The 16,941-nt window shown below is 41.3% G+C and overlaps 1 protein-coding gene and 1 long non-coding RNA gene across 3 annotated transcripts; one reads left to right on the top strand and one right to left on the bottom strand.

Annotated features, from left to right (window-relative positions):
* Positions 1 to 805: 805 nt before the first annotated feature.
* MTAP (methylthioadenosine phosphorylase) lies at positions 806 to 16,679 on the bottom strand. 2 transcript variants are annotated; one of them, XM_019521980.1, is made up of 4 exons: positions 16,539 to 16,679; positions 11,370 to 11,456; positions 5,599 to 5,657; positions 806 to 1,006 (listed from the first exon to the last, which is right to left on the bottom strand). In XM_019521980.1, the coding sequence occupies exons 1-4, from the start codon at positions 16,551 to 16,553 to the stop codon at positions 835 to 837; spliced, it is 333 nt and encodes a 110-aa protein (XP_019377525.1). In that variant the 5' UTR covers positions 16,554 to 16,679; the 3' UTR covers positions 806 to 834. The 2 variants fall into 2 exon arrangements, with proteins under 2 accessions (XP_019377525.1, XP_019377524.1); XM_019521979.1 differs by lacking the exon at positions 16,539 to 16,679 and having other exon boundaries at positions 11,370 to 12,333.
* On the top strand, positions 12,388 to 16,566 carry LOC109301087. The gene is made up of 3 exons (XR_002098426.1): positions 12,388 to 13,692; positions 15,310 to 15,445; positions 16,159 to 16,566. It is a non-coding gene; the product is annotated as an uncharacterized LOC109301087 (long non-coding RNA).
* Positions 16,680 to 16,941: the final 262 nt, after the last annotated feature.

Genomic DNA, 16,941 nt, shown 5'->3' on the forward strand with positions numbered 1-16,941 from the left:
AGGATCTCAAGGCACCTTAGGATACCACAGTACACTGGTTAAGAATCCCTGCTCTAGATGATACCATAATACAATCACTGACCTTACTCTTTCAGTGAAAATAAGTTAAAATTCTCTCCCCTTCAATCACAGACTCGGTCTCCCCACAGTAACTTTCACTGACTTCCTTCTCTCTATCCCCCATCCAGGGTGGGTGCACAATAGCTCTAAACAAACCCACTCTCCACACCAAGGATGTCTTCAGCACTAGTCCGGGTGTAAGAGAAACAGTCCTCTTTTTGAGTCCCATGAACCCTTGTTAGTTACTGAGGGGTCCCAAAGTGACAATGAAAACAAAACAAAACGAACTAACAAAAGTTGGTTGCAGGCCTCCCTGCTTTCAAGGGGCTGCTGGCAGTTTGTATTCTACCTCAGTGCCCTCAGACAACCCTCTTGTGAACAAGAGGTCTCTCCCATGACAAGCAGGTCTCTCCCATAAGGCAGTCAGGACTGACCACAGCCATGCAAGTGGCTTTGTTCTTCATCCATGTTCCTCTCCAGGATCTGAGGATGGGAGATCTGTTCACTGTCACCAGAGGCTGTTCTCAAGGATCTGGGTGTTCCTTTGTGTAAGACCTTTTCTCCAGGCCTGACACATCTCAGAGAAGGGTGGAACAGGCCTCCTTAGGCCCACAGGTAGGCTTTGTATCCTCTCTGCTATGGGCTTTATAGATCCTATTTCAACTTTTTACAAATACTTCTGTATTTTTGACACAAGTGCTGAAGATTGCGACTCAACAGCAGAGTGAAACTGAATGGTTTTGCTTTAAACACGCACACAATCATGTTGCTTGCTTACCTGTCAATGAACTGGTCAATTATAATAATATCACCAGGCTGTATTTCCTCTCTTAATGACCCACAGGCAGTAGTAACTATAAGGTGAGTGCAAGCCTCTTCCTTCAGTGCCCAGATGTTGGCACGGAAGTTAACATTTGATGGCATAATGGTATGATGTCTTCCATGCCTGCAAAGACAGATGAAAGAGGAATAAAAACTGAAGTAAAAACAAAAAATAAGAAATCAACTACCAGCAGTTCAGGAAATGTAAGTGTTTAAGAGGAACTATGTTCTTTAGTAACTTACAGTGTTGCTAATTTTCACAATTTTATAACCACTCTCACACTATTCGGTGTATTTTTAAAAGCGCCAGTTTCCTGGAGTCCTGTAACTAACTGAAAACTACAACCTTAATTTTAGAGAGAGATTACGTTTCTAGTCCTCCTTGTCCAGAAAAAAGAAAAAGTGATCCAAGTATACCCTAATTTTCTTTTTATAAATGTAGTAGATAAAAAAATATTTTGAATTCTTATGATCTTTAATCCACATAAAGAATGGGGACCCATACATTTTGAACATTTAAGATTGTCAATACTGGATTTTCAATATGCAGCAAGAGTTGTATGATTTATTTGTAACATTTTATGTTTTGTATTAAAATTCTGTTGACACATACAACTTATTTTTTAAATGATACTTCAGTGAAGGCAAACACAAAAACAAAAAACAAGTTAGATGATAAAGGGCATTAATTGAATCCTCCACATTCCAATGCAATGACTAAGTTTACACATCACAGCTTTCATCTATGCCCTGTCCCATTAGTATGACAGTCAGTGTTTTCTCTTCTCCTTTCTCCAATACAAAATTTGCTCAATTTTACAAGCATAAAGCTTGTTCTTTCCTGTCAGCATTTGTTTCAACATGGAACTTACCAGTCAAGCTAGTTTCCTTCATATCCTCATTGTAGTAATAATGATAAGTAACAAATATAATATTTTGCAATCAGAACCCAATAGCAGTAAAATGAGCAGAAAAGATACAGCTTACATTTCATAGCATTTATAATGCATATAGCAGTAAGATTTGACAAAAATGGTAAATTTCCCTGAGTTTCTGTAATCACTCATTCCATCCTTCAAGAAATGCCAGGAACAGAGGATTTTCCCCATGTTTTTTTAAATCATAACACAAAATTCACAACTTTCCAAATTTTCTCAACCTTGAGAGTCATAGGATTCTGCCATTTGAGCAAAGCCTTTCCTAACATTTTACATTCAGGTTTGAGAAATAATGACAAACTTGGTTTGCCCAGCTACTCCTGAATGACATCCTTTTAAGGAAAAGTCGTCAAATATGGTATATTAAATGGATATTAAATGTTAGCCAGACAATCAAGTTCTATTTGCATAGAATCATAAAAAATTAGGGTTGGAAGGGACGTTGGGAGGTCATGTACTCCAACCCCCTGCTCAAAGCAGGACCATCAGCAACCAAATCATCCCACCATGGCTTTGTCTAGCCAGGTCTTAACAGCCTTTAAGGATGGAGAGTCCACAACCTCTCAGGGTAACCTGTTCCTGTACTTTACTACCCTCCTTGTGAGAGAGTTTTTCCTAATATCTAACCCAGTGGCTGGCAAAACACGGCCTGTGGCTCACCAAACACTTTCATCTGGCCTGCAGCACCCACCAACTAATTGTACCCTAGCTCTTTCAGTCACAAGCGTGGGAGCAAGGTGCCCACGTATATACCCCTCCTGCCAACATACCCTACTGTGCCTCACTCCCACCCTTATGGGTGGAAGAGCCCAGTCTGGTCAGCATGCAGCTTTTGGGCAGGGCTGCTGCCGCCACTCACTCTGGGCAGCAGGTAGGAAAGCAGTAGGGGCAGGGGCAGGGGATCTGCAGCTGGGCAGGAGCATGGGGCTGATAGTAGTGCGGAGCCCACAGCCAGGGGGGTAGTGGCAATGTAATGCCTAGGTGGGCAGGGTGTTTGTTTTGAAGGAGGGTTGGGAGGGGGCTGGGAGGGGGTGTGGGTACCCCCCCACACACCTCCCATCATGCACAGCCCCACAGGCAGTGGCAGCAGCAGTTGCAGGTGCTCAGACCTGGTGCAGGCACTGCCACTTGGCAGCGTACAGCTCTAGCCAGCACTGCACATTGCACTGAGCGCAGCCCAGCCAGGCTGTCTCTATCACTGGGGCTCCCCACCACTCTCATGCAATTCCTGTACTTGCACACCACTAGAGGAAAGCTCCACACGTGCTGGAAGCAGCTGCCTTCCCCTCCCCCTGCCATGCAAGTACCAGGACTCGTCAGGGAAACTGGGACCCAAGCTTCCCTCCACTTCTGGCAGAATCCCGGGACCTGCGCAACAGGGAGTGGGGAAGGCAGCTGGCTCCAGTGCACGGAACTTCCCTCCAGTGGTGTGACCTTATTTTTAATAATCCAAATCTTGAAGAGTATGAAAAAAATCCAACATAAAAAGCCAAAGAAACAAAACAGAAGACATAAAGCACCCAAAGGAATAAACATGGGAGAGGTCGGACCAGATGTAATACCCACATTCAGCAACTGTGTCCAGCCACAGCATAACTTAAGGAAAAGAATACAACGGGAGAAAAACAAAACCACAAATGCAGCATCTGCCCAATATGTTCAAACAGCTGTTAACACTGTTTGGAATGGTTCAGGAATAGGGCATCCTGCCTCTGTATAGGGGGGGGCTGGAAGAGCCACTCCAGCCCTACAGTTCTAGGAAGACTATAACCCACCCCCTTGAGGTTTGCAAAAGCATTTGTGTACATAAAATGGACATGGAGGAAAAAGAAATTTCATACAGGAGCAAATCAGAAACTGTACTATTGAAGGATGGCAGCTACTCTAGATGCCTACATGCGTCTTAGGAGAGGTGTCAATATCAAAGCAAACTGAGCAATGCCAAAGCTGCAGATGCTTTAAGAGGTGCGATAAAGCATATCAATAAAGAAAAAATAATTGGGAAATTACTGCCTCTGTGTCAGTGACTTAACTAAAGGGGAGATCCTTAGGGAAAAAGAGGAGATGACAACTTAAGAAAATTAGGGGAGATTCACTCTTTAATAAAGTCTGGGACACATCAGAAATGTTATGTTTGATTTTCTCTAGTTCTGGTAGATCTCTTGAAGTCTCAGAAAATGCATATAGTTAGCTCTTGTGCAAAAATTGCATGTTAACAACAAACTCTCCCTGTGCCTGAAGAAGGGTGTTTGTGCCAAGATGCTTACAAAGAACAACTTTGCCAACTATTTAGTTAGTCTAATAAAAGATCACATTTACCTAAACAACCTTGGCTGTATGTTAGCAGTAATCTTTTTAACCAACTAGTCATTGGAGCCAAACAGGTGATGATAAAAAGTAGGCTGACACCCAAGATTTTAACTTTAGAACTAAATCTTCTTTCCTTTCATTATTTCTCAGTTTTCAGACCTTTGCCATGTCAGAATTACACTAATTCTTCAGAAGCCAGAAAATCTTTCAGGGTAGACAATATCTAGATTTCTAATTAAAAAAACAGAACTTTCGAAAAATCATGCTAGACCAGGTTCTCTCTCTCTCTCTCAACAGGAGGGGACCAGGCAGGGAAATATTGCTGGGGGACAATGTGAAACCACATCCTTTCTTTAAATGAAGTTTGATTGTTCTAGTATTAGCCTTAATCTTTGCAGGCAGAGCAGAAAACATGCAATTCTCCCAATACCTCCCTGTAGGCATGCTTTTGTAACTTCTGTTATAAGAGCAGCTTAGATAGTCTTTTGAGTGTGTGCAAAAGTGATCATTTAACTTTAAAAATGTGCCTTGCAAAATCTAGCAATGGCACGACTCTCGAAGTTTTAGGCTTACTCTAGCTACACTGCAAATTCCTACCAATTTCTTCTTTTGCCCCTATAGCTTAAACCAGTTCCTTGCATGTAGTAAGATAAATTGGTGCAACATGTAAGGTCCTAAGTCATGGTACCTTCAAAGGCTATTATACACTAGGGATGCAGTGAATATTAAAAAAGGCTGTTTTACATCTTTGCATTCTTCAAATAATTGAGGGACAATTCATGCAGCATCATTTGACAGATAAACCAGGCCTGAAACTGTCCCAAAAAGAGAGATTTACCAAATCTGGCCCCTGAGAGACATGCCTGGAGACAGCGTAGAACAAAGAACTTATGAACTTGACGTCTGCACCTACCTGCACCCATACAGGTGACAGACAATACACAGTAAACTAATGTGCGTTGATGGTTTAATGTTTTACAATATAATTTCTCAGCAATACTTTTGGCATGAAATAAATTCTACTATGGTTTGTAGGCTGGCTGGCTGCTCACTGTTTGACATTGTCATTATATAAGCAAGAGTGAAACAGCAGATGCTAAGCGAAAGGTAGACTTGCTAACCTGATCATGGTGAAAGGCAAGTCAGTTACTGGCCTAGAAACTGCAGTCTGGAGGGAGGGAATTGATGGCAGGAGACCTGAGATCAGCATGGCCTGGAGGAGAACAAGGGGAAGCTAAAGTGTAGCTAATGCTGACACTGTTACAACTAGAAAAAAAGACTGTTTTTGCCAGTAAGGCTACTTTTACGTTAGGGGCTTTCCCGTAAAGCAGAATAAGCATCAGTCATGACTAGAAGTTAAACCATTTGACACAAACAGAAAAAGAAAAAAAAAAAAAGTGGAAAACTTTTGAGGAAATCAACTTCCAGACAGGAACACCCCACAAAATCTTCTGAAGAGCTCATTTACCTTGCCAGAAGCACACAGTCAACATTTTTTATCTTCCCCAATATCAAAGCATCTGATGGCTGCAAAACAAGTAAACAAGAAATAGTTGCAACACGCCAATGAGATCAGAAGCCTTAATTACTTTGTGACTATGAAAAAAAACAAACTGCTGTACTTACTTTCATAAGTAAACTACTGGGAATGGAAGATTTGGCACATTTTGAAACCACAGGGAACACACCATTTGCGTATAGCAAGCTAATATAAGCGCCAACCACCTATATAATACAGCTGTTCAAATATGCCATACATACATTAGACACCAAAATATATTTGAATTACCTTGAAAAATTCTTGTCCTTGCAGTTTCGGTTTTCCATGTTGCCATTGGTTATTTTACCAAAAACAGACGGCATCCCTTCATTGAAAAATCTCTTTTTAACCACTTTATATTTTAAAAAAATACTAGATTTTTTCCTGGGAACCCCACGAGTCAGAGACACACATGTGCAGACAAAGATACACAGTTAACCCTGCAAATAATACTGTTTATCTTGTTACAGCGTTATTTGAGTTAGGCTGCTACAGTCTGAGAGACATCTGCAAGTACTGAGATTTTGTAGCTGGATTCCCTCCTGCTAACTTCTCCTCTGCCACCTACCTTAACCATAATCTCTTATACCCTTTACTACTATAAAACATCATTTTATATTTACTTATACGTTGGTGGCCATGAAAATAACACAGTGGAAAAGGTAGGATTTCTGAGGACAAGCATTACACTGGTTACAAAGAGGATGGGGTTAGACTCTTCTCAGCGGTGCCAGATGACAGAACAAGAAGCAATGGTCTTAAGTTGCAGCAAGGGAAGTTTAGGTTGGATATTATGGAAAAAAACTCTCACCAGGAGGTTAATGAACCCTGCAATAGGCTGCCCAGAGAAAATGTTGAATCTCCATCCTTGGAGGTTTTCAAGACCCGGCTAGACAAAGCCCTGGCTGGGATGATCTAGTTGGGGATGGTCCTGCTTTGAGCAGGGGGTTAGACCCAGATGATCTTCAAACCCTGATTTTCTATGATTCTACATAAGGAAAGGTTATTCAACTACACATCCAACTAACCTGTTATTCTACAGAATCATGGGAAAACAGAGGTGGAAGGGACCTCAGGAGGTCATGTGGTCCCACTTAGATCAAAGTAGGAACATCCCTGTCTAAACCACCCTAGACAACTAGCTCTCTAACCTGCACTTAAAAACTTCCAGTGATGAAAATTCTGCAACCTGTTTAAGTAACCTATTTCAGGGCTCAACCACTCTTATAGTTGGAAAGCTCTTCTTAATATCTAATCCAAGTCTCCCTTATTATAGTCTATTAACACAAGGGACAATTAATTGCCATCCTCTTCGTAACAAGTTTTGTATAGGAAGACGGTTATCAAATCCCCCCCTTGGTGTTTGTTTCCTCAGACCAGATAATCCTAGCTCTTCCAACCTTTCCTTCTACACCATATTCTCTAGACCTCTGATATTTATATTCTGACTTGCTGTCTGACAAGCCCAGTATTTCAAATCAATTCCCAAATTTACCCAACAGTGGTACTGCCTCCTTCACAGAGAAATATCATTGCTTGAAACAAACCTATGTAATCTAGTAGGTATATTGTCTTTCTAGCTCTTATCTTTGAAATGTTTCCTTATCAAAAAGTTCAAGAGCTTTTCAGAGATGTTGATTTCTAGTTTGTTGACTAAAATAAATAGAAGTGCAAGCATTACTAATTTCTTAAATTCTGGCTTTTACTGATGTAGCTGAAACATTGCATTAATGTTTTAAACCCACTTCTGGGTTATCTTGGGTCTTCAAACAAACATGCCCATTTATAAAATGTTTAATTCTACTTATTCCTTCATGATAAAAAATCTAATTCATTAACTATTAACATATATTTTTAAAATGTCCACATTCATTTTTAGAAATACTGTGCTGTCAAATATTTGATATAAACATTTTGTAATTTCATGATATGTGCGCTATTTCAGTTGTCATTTGACTTTACATGTGCTGTTTTATTAATGCATCACATATTGGCCCAGAGTTACTATGATTATCATCACATCCGAGTCAGAGACATCTTTCACCTTGCTGCAGTCTTTGAGAAACACTTCTCCTCCCCATCACACAACTCCATTTGGCTGTTTTCATCATATGACCCATTTCAAATGTCATGTTTTATTGGACCACCCATCATATTTGTAATTTTTCTGTCAATCAATTTCAGAGAATTATGGTTTTTTACAAAAAGGGACTGTTCCAAAAATTTTATTTTTAGAATAGCAGCATATCCTAAACCTTTAAAAGACCCCTTTTGATTTTAGCCCGCTAATATCTGAAACATTAACACTGTTATTTCCCTTATCAAATCCTTACATGCTATTCTGAACCAGATGTGGCTTTGGAGAACAAAATATATTTGGAAGCCTGAGAGAGTAAGATCTACTGAAATTCTCTCACTCACACCAAGACAAAAATTTGGAAAATAAAAGACTTGACTACTGCATCTATCCATATCCACTGCAGTCAGTGGCTCGGTGGAACTGATGCAGGGATACAGGGATGACACAGAAGCAGTAGAGTAGGTCAGATCTGAAGTTGCTAAACAGTCTGACCTCGGATTATCTTGACTTTGGAGAGCCATTCTATTTGCATGTAGGCCTGCTTCAACCTGCAGGCTTAATGACAGCAACTGCTGTATCAAGCAGTAAACAACTGTACAACACATATCTTAGGCATGCTCACTGAGAACGTACATTTCTCATCACATATGGTAAACAATGATCATGTGAAAAATGAGGTGACAAGAGAAGGTTAAAAAAAACCTAGAACAGCAAATTTTATGTTGCTAGCTACAAGCATTACTAAACCTTCACACAATATTTAAATTTAACAAGATGAATAAGCAAGATGCACTATAATGGGTGGTAAAGAAGTAATGGAAAGATAAATCAGAGGTTGTAATCCATTAGGAGGTAACCCAGAAAAAAGACCATTTCTTCTGAGTGGAGCAGTAACTATGATCTCTCCTCCAGCCTTGTTAACCCTGCCATATCAAGGAACAATTTCCTAATGGGGTTTAGTTTGAGGCACGCATCTGGTAAAATAATAAAGCTTCCTTAGGACACATTTAAAACCCTAGTAGCATATTTTTTTCTTTCAGGCAAAAAATCTAACAAAGCTAACACCCTAAGTAAAGCTTTTAAAGTAATACTGGATTTCTAAGTATGCTAATATTTGCATCATTAAATACAATTTAAATAAAACCAAATGAACATTAACTGATGATGCAAAGCAGAAAAGGAAACAAAGCAAAAACAGTACAATTAAACTTTATTTATGCAAATCATGATGGAGAACCGAACACAATCATACAGACAGAAGCAGTATCCCACAAAGCAGAGTTCTTTGAAAGAACCCATGATGATTTGATTAAAATGAAGAAAATTTAAATGAACCGCTGTCAGCATTTGAGAGGTTGGAAGAAGAAGTTAATTCTGATCTCATTTGACCTAGCTGTCTTGCAACATGTTTAGAAAGCTGACTGCAGTGCAGAAGAGAAAACCATGGCTTGTAAGGTGAGTATTTAAGCCTATGACAGAAAATATCAAGCCAGTAGACTGATATGACAGAAAAGAACAAAAGAAGAGTTTGAAAACTATTTGGCCCACAAAGATTTCCTGTTGACTCTTGAAAACTATTTTAGAACTGAGTTCTGTCCTCCAGGTCAGCAAAATATTTCCTAGAAGTCTCAGAATTCAACCCTGAAGAGAGACCAAAAGCTTGCCCCTACAAAGTGATGAGTAATCCTGAAACTTCTGACTTGACTGTCTATTGGGGACTTATCACTTAGAGGACTGCTTAACATCAGGAGAGCCCAAACAATGTCACTCCTTCAAAACACAATTTAAAGGTGCAGGTATGGGGGGGAAAGAGAGACAGAAACCCAATTTATCAATAAAAAAAATTCCTTTTTAAAGACAAGCATGATTGACAGCTATTTTATCGAAGTAATTAGGAAGACAGAGCTGCAAATGTTCATGCTATGTTTAGTAAAACAGAGTTTATTATATGATGCATGAGGAAACAGCAACCTTTTGAGCAGGTTAGTATGGGAGAAGATGACTCAAGTAACTGATTTTAAACACATGCACACCCATCAGCACACCACCCCTTCTTATGCATCTGAAAGCCAAAGAACTACAAGTTCCTCCACAAGAAACAACTTCTGTTGCTACATACCATGCATGCCTCATGCACTCAAGTGGTAGAAGCAGATTTACATGCAGCCAAAGGTCTCACAGATGCCCACTCTAAGCGCTACTCAGTCTCTGGAGATACAGTATAACCTCACTAGAATGAACCCTGTTTATAAAAATCCCTTGCTTCTAACAGTCCCAACAGCAGGAACTGATTTTTTCATTATGATAATGCAACAAGTTGATTAACTCTATTACAGCAACTGTGAATCTTTAATGAACTTTTCTCCTGGTTCTATGAGGGTTTATTATAATGGGGTTTTATGGTATTTTAGAAGATCTGAGTTTTATTCCCAAGTTTTCTACAAATTTTCTTTGGTGGCCTTAGGCAAGTCATTTATCTGAGTTCTTCATCTGTAAAATGTGAGTATTAATATGCATCGTCTTCCACACCTCATCTGCCTCATCTATATAAACTGTAAAATCTTTTGGGGCTAGGTCTGGCTTTCAGGGTAGCCTACGCAGAGTCAGCTACACTTATAACTGCAGGACAAGATCCTCATTACAGCTGCATTCTCTTCCCTGCAGCTGAAGGCTGAAATAACATAAAGGGCATGTCCAGACATGCATGCAAATGCAGAAGCACGCATTTCCTGCACCACAGTTATCAGTAGCACATATTTGTGCCATTGCTTTTTGTCTCAGGGCATGCCCCTACATGAGTGCTCCAGCACACAGCATATTAACTTGGGTGGGGTAGGTGAGGCAACCTTACTGGGGGGCCTACCGGGGCATCAGTGGCACCAGTCCAGTCACTCAGAGCTTGGCCAGCAACCAAAGTGTGGCTCCAGCTGGCCAGGCTCTGTTTCTGGCAGCACATGCTGCTACCACTTGCGCTATGCATTTTTTTTTTTTTTTTTAGGGGTGGGGGGTTTTGACACCAGGATCTCCTAATATCAAATTTTGGTGCTGTGCTGCAAATTAGCAGCATGGCAAGTGGGTACACATGTCCTGTGTATGGTTTGTGGTGGCTCAAATAGCTTTGAGGTGCTGTAAACCACAAGTGTACACACATCTGGACATGACCAAACAGTTCTAAAAACCTTGAATTAGAGCCATACAGGTTGTGTTTTAAAGAATCTCTTTACCCCATACCCCAACAAAGTGGGCTGCTGCAACTTTGGAAGGTCTTTAACATACACCAGGAGCTGCAGGGCAGCCAAAAACAGAAAAGATGCAAAGGCAACTTAAAGCCACTACATCCCACTCCTGGACTACCAATTCTGTGTGGCACCTCTAATCTCACCCCTAATGTTTAAAGAGCAGACTATATAAAGGTTCAGGGTGGAGTTTATTTTCTTCTGTACATGATCTTTTTTCTCAGTGCCATTAACTGGCCAACAAACGGGAATGGAAGAAAAAAACCTGATCTTGTGATATCTCCCTTTTATGAAAGGGACCTAAACTGAAAAATTCAACAGTGAGCAAGCAAACATCTAAAAATGCGTGTCTTAGTAAACAGTAAGAAAACAATTATACAGACCTTGCCATATGGAGTCTCAATGTATTTTTCTGTTCTTCCTTCTAAGAGGTCAGGATCATCCAGGCCAGTTCCACCTATAATTCCAATCTTACAAATAAGCAAACAAAAGCTCATATTAGAACTCTAGAAATCACACTGCATTTTAAATCTTACCTTCAGTTCCTGGTCACCAGCAAGGAATTTTTTTGAGTCATTCTTCTAGAAACGACACAGAACCATGGACCCCAGAAGCACCAGTCATTATCATCAAAGCAGTTACCCCCAGAGACATATAGGTAAGTTTACAGGCAGACTTTAGATCCTATGCTATTTAATTTGCCAAATATAAGGTACTGACTATTACTTCCCTGCTTAAATAGAGATCCAATTAAAAAGCTATAAAAACAGCACAAAAAAAGAATTACTGGTTAATCGTTTATCCTACCATGGAAAGGAAAAGACTCATATGCCACACTGTGGTGGTCACAAAAACTGGAACCAGACATATATAAATAACTTTCCAGCAGCTGCTGCTTCCAAGTTATATATGGAAAAGACAAGGAATCATTTTAGTGAATTGTCAACTAATTAGATTTGACTGTCAGACAATTTTTTTGGCTGTGTGGCCTCAGAAATAAATTTTACTAAGCTCCAAGGACCAAATGAAGCAAGATACTGAGTCTTTCAAACCTATTTACTGCCCCACAGAAGGTCTTATATGAGGTCATACGATACACAACAATAAGACTGAGCACCAAGGCTTTGACTCAGAATGGAAGCTGAGGCCTAAGTTTTCCTCTCATCTACAATAAGCCCTTCCAACAAGATCAAGTGCCCAGTTATAATACTGATTATTGGCAAAGAGCAAAGCAAATACTCACTACTAAACCAGTTAGACTGACAATTTCCAATAACTGTTTTGCATGTCAATCCTATTATATTGGTATAATATTTTAAAATAATTGAATCTAAATGTAAATAATAAAAATCAAATGACAAATTGTATTTGAAACAAAACATTTGGGTAGACCCTAAAACATTTGGGTAGAGGGTGACTTATTTTGTTTTTTTGAAATTTTTTATATTAAATTTATTTCCAACAATGGAATGAAAAAATTTCCTACAGAACAGAAATTCTGACTTTTGACCAGCTCTAGATAAACCAGAAGAGGAAATGGGGAAGATGGGAGAAAACATATCTACTGCACAGTAAAATAAGGCCCTTACCTATCTCTCAGCCACAAACCCTATATAACCTGAACACCAAAATCTTTCCCTAAGATTTGGAGGTACTTTGAGACCACAAGTTCAAATCCAGAAACTGCTTTCTCTTGGTCTAGAATTCTCCCACTTTACAGTAAGAATACACACCAATCATTTGCCTTCAGGAAGTCTTCCAATACCTTCCCACAATTCCCTGCAAAAGGCAGACAAGTTTTCTCATGTTATTTTAGAAAAAAAAATGAGCATCTGAGTACAAATGACACATCCAGGTAAGTATAAAAACAACAAGGATGCATGGGTACAGCTTTTCAGTGAGGACATTTGCAATACCGCATCGCAGCAGTGTCCGTTTTGCTATCAAGCAATCTTACACAAATGCAAAAATCTAAAGAAAGCATCCATGTTTCTATTTCCTGATTCTATATGTGGTTTTCTGTAGGGGAATAGTTTTCATAAACCCCACAAAGACATCTTCATCTAGTAATAATACGAACAATATAATTAAAATTCTGCTCAGGATGTAAAAAAACAAAACCCCACCACTAGGTGCTGGTGCAGCTTGACTAGAGTCAACTAATTCCAACATAGAATTTCTGACAACTATGGAAAATTTGTTTAGCTTTATGGAATATAGCAAGAAAGAAAGTTGTTCCTGAGTCTGGATTCCCCCAGCACACATCTTTGGTTTTTTGGAGGTTGATGCAATTGCAACTTAGGTCAGATCAGGCTCTTGCAAAGGCTATTTTTTATTGCACAATGCAGCTTACAGACAGCAAAATACAGGCACAGTCCCAAACACTCCACAGCCTTTTAAAACCAAAAGCAGATTACAAGACTTCCGGTTATTGTGAGTACCACAGCATGGTGACCTGCCTATTAGGGGCCACATAGCTGTGGTCACGAGCACTGCGCCCAAGCTAGTTGGCACTGTGCTAAGTCATGTGATGCTGAGAGATGGAACCAATTTGCTGGCCTGCCTGCACCGATATGCAAATGTAGTTAAGGAAGTAACCCCATGACTACTTCCAAATGTGGAAGTGATATAGCCATTTTCCTCGGCACCATGAACTATCATGCAGATCTAGATGAGGCTGGACCAGAGCTGAAGTTTTCAAGCAAGGTTTGAGTAATGCCTCTTCTCTTTATTAACAACTAGACTAATGGCAGCCTTGCAATGAATGGCTGTTGGTCAGTTTTATGGCCAGTAATGCTACAGGGGCTCCAAATATCTAATCGCTGAGTCTATACTGCTGTAATGTTACCTGTGAGCATGGCATCTCCTGGTACTGATCTAGACCAATTCTTCAAATTCAGGACAAAATTGTTGTTTCAGGAAGGCCTGGGAGGCAAGCAGGGGGACAGGGACACTAAGATTCCCAAAATTCAGGCTCATCCTAGAGTATCCAAGACAGTTGATCGCTTTACTTTGATAAAAACACTACCATTTAAAAACTAATTTTTGCTATCAGTTATACACAGCAAAAAGCTTGCTGCTTTTTTAATTGCTGGCTACTGTTGCAAGGACTATTGCAGTTTTAAGTGGAGAAGTTTAAATCATCCTGAGCTGCTACCATGTGAATGACAGGCCTGTTGTCAGCACAGTTGCAAAGCCTTCTCAGAGTAGTTAAGGATCAGTAGCTTTTAAATGAAAAAAAACCAAAACATGTACCCATGTCCAGCAAGCAGAAATCTCAATGATCTGAATTTTAAACAAGACAACACTCTATCAGTCTCTTGATTTCTGCAACCCTGTGTTTATAAAAGCCTCACTGACTCTTTTTCTATGACTATTAGCTCACTGGACATCTTTTTTTCAATAAGCAGAATGCATGTTTTTCACTAAGTGCCAAATACTCTTCTATGAAAAAGCCTCGCACAGATAATGATGGGAGCCATACTTCCCTCATTTTAACAAGATACCATTCTCCTTTTGGCACCATCTTGTGCTTCTGTTTGTTAGTGCATTCTCACCACAACCCTGAATGCATTTGATGTAGAGCAGGTTTACATGAAAAGAAGCCACAAGAGATGTGTTCAAATATTTTTCATGAAGTAGGATATTTGTCTCTGGTGTTAGGAGTATGGGGGGGGAGGAAGGAATGCCTGTTTCTTCATGGAAATAATCATGACTCCTGAAAGCTGGAATTTCTGTGTGAATTATTTACCTGAAAACCTATACCTGAATTGTGTTATAGAATATCTGTTATTCAAAATTCGAATACACTACAGTCATCCTAATATGGAATAGAAGTGCAACAATGTTACTTAAGGTCTAAAAAAACAAACAAACAAAAAACAAAAACAAAAACCACCCACTGAATTTTGTTCCAGTATGCCACTTAGCAAGTACCAGAAGAGTAATTAATATATTTGCAGAAATCAGGATAACATTTTTATTATTCTTTGATATTCTAAAAACAAAAACCCCAAAAGGGCAAATTGTTTAAGTTACTGAGTATTTTGTTTTTAAACCACATAGCTGACACCAAAACTAGTCCTCAATTTGCAGAAATTGTAAAATGAAATGCAGCTCAGTTTCTTCCCTCAATGCTTAGGAAAAATAAAAGCAGCTGTAAAAAAGAAAAAAAAAATTATCTTTATTAGGAGAAAAATTACAAAGGCCTCATATTTTGCATGTAAACTTTCTAAAATATATTTTACTCGAATCTTCTAAAAATGATTAAGGCAGCCTGCTTAACCTCTTAAGTTCGGGTCTAATTTTTGTTTATCCCCTCAGATGCAACTGCATCAAGATACTCATATGGCTCTTATCGCACTGGGGGGGAAGGGGAGAGGGGCACTGAACAACACCCCAAAGATTTAATGTATTGATTCCTAGAGCAGTACACCAACCTAAGTCAGGAAGTATTCTGGTAGGTATTATGCCCATTTTTACAGTGGGGAACCAAGTGCAGGTAAAGGTGCTATGGGATCCACTGCATGATCCACACAATTGAACCTCCTGCCACACCACACATGCACAGCAGGAGGTGTGATTGTGGAATCCAGCATCAGATCCTATCATGTCTTATTGCCAGTACAGGGGGGAACCTGGGATTGCCACCCCACACTCCCCCTGCACTGGCAAATAGGATTCAGGCCCAGCTGCAGCCCACATGTAGCCAGAGCCCAGTCCCACAGCTGACTGAAATGAGCCCTGGCTGTGCCCCACATCAGCTACAGGACGCACCCCTGGCAGCTGTGGGGACACAGGCTATCCATGCCAATTAAAGCTGGACCAAAATCAACTGTGAAATCATTGCACATTCTCCAGCAATAACTTCCTAGCCAAATGAACCTTGTTTTAAGACACCAGCATTAAGATGCATGCATAGCCAGCCTAAATGAACTGCACCATTACCCAGGCAACCGTGCAATACATGTAATGGCACAACACATGGACCAGGGGCACAGAGACCAAAGGAGCAGGTTCTCCTGCCTGCAGCGGTTGTCTTGACTTTAATTCTAGTCCCATTGCACTGGGTCCCTGGAGGGCTACCCAAGCCTCGCTCTCAGCTGTCCCTCTGAAGCCACAAAACCCTGGGGAGAAGGAGGAGGATCCACTGATTCCCTCCCCTTTTGGCAGGCTTTTCAGCAGGTTTATAGCAAAGTACGGCCGGAAGGCACCTCATGAGGCCCTGCTCCAGGCAAGGTATCGAGGGAAGGACGGGTTGCTTCTTCCCTGCTCAGCAGTGGGCACCCACCCCGGAAGCCTGTGGGCACACATCATCACCCCGGTGCTGCGGTACTGGAAAGAAACACCAAGGTGGCTGGGGCAGGGTGGATGCTGCCCGGGGCTGGGAAGCTCTGCCTTGCAGCCCTGGGTCATCCCCACGTACAGCCCCACGCTGCCCAGAGCCTGAAGCTCAGCGTCCCGCTGCCGGGGAAGGCAGCACGCGAAGCGCCGGGCTGCTCCAGCTAGGCCTATGCACTGAGGGCGCGCGGCTTCGCTGCCGCGCCACCTACCTTTACAGCCGCCATGGCCGGAAAGAGGCAGTCCCGGCGGAAGGAGTCACAGCTGCTGTTGGTGCGCTCCGATAGCCTGGCACGGAGTGCGTCCGCACGGGCTTGGCCTCTGGACGGCAGAAGTTCGGAGAAACTGCTGCGTGCCCTTGTACCGGGCAGAGCAACAAGCGTGTCAGGAAAGCCCCAGGGAGAAGCGGGGAGCGCCGCCCCGCCACTCCCGTGCCCCCCAGAACTGTACACTGGGCAGGAGTGGGTGAGCGCTGTGGGCTTGGGCTCGGGCTCCTGCCCTGCTGCCCTCCCCTGGGGCTTCTTTAGCTCAGCAGGTGTGACCCAGCGCCACAAGAAAGTGGGGCCACGCAGGAAAGCTGCTTGTCGCTGCGAGCCCCACACTGTCGTGGCAATA

The sequence above is a fragment of the Gavialis gangeticus genome, unplaced genomic scaffold, assembly GCF_001723915.1.
Source record: "Gavialis gangeticus isolate Ggan-Ray unplaced genomic scaffold, GavGan_comp1, whole genome shotgun sequence".
NCBI lineage: Eukaryota > Metazoa > Chordata > Crocodylia > Gavialidae > Gavialis > Gavialis gangeticus.

Excerpts from the sequence above, each read along its gene's own strand:
- MTAP (XM_019521979.1), bottom strand. The coding sequence starts at position 11,483 with ATGAGCTTTTGTTTGCTTATTTGTAAGATTGGAATTATAGGTGGAACT. Across the intron at positions 5,658-11,369 it reads TTGAGACTCCATATGGCAAG|CCATCAGATGCTTTGATATT; the intron begins GTCTGTATAATT and ends CTTGTTTTGCAG. Across the intron at positions 1,007-5,598 it reads GACTGTGTGCTTCTGGCAAG|GCATGGAAGACATCATACCA; the intron begins GTAAATGAGCTC and ends CTGTCTTTGCAG.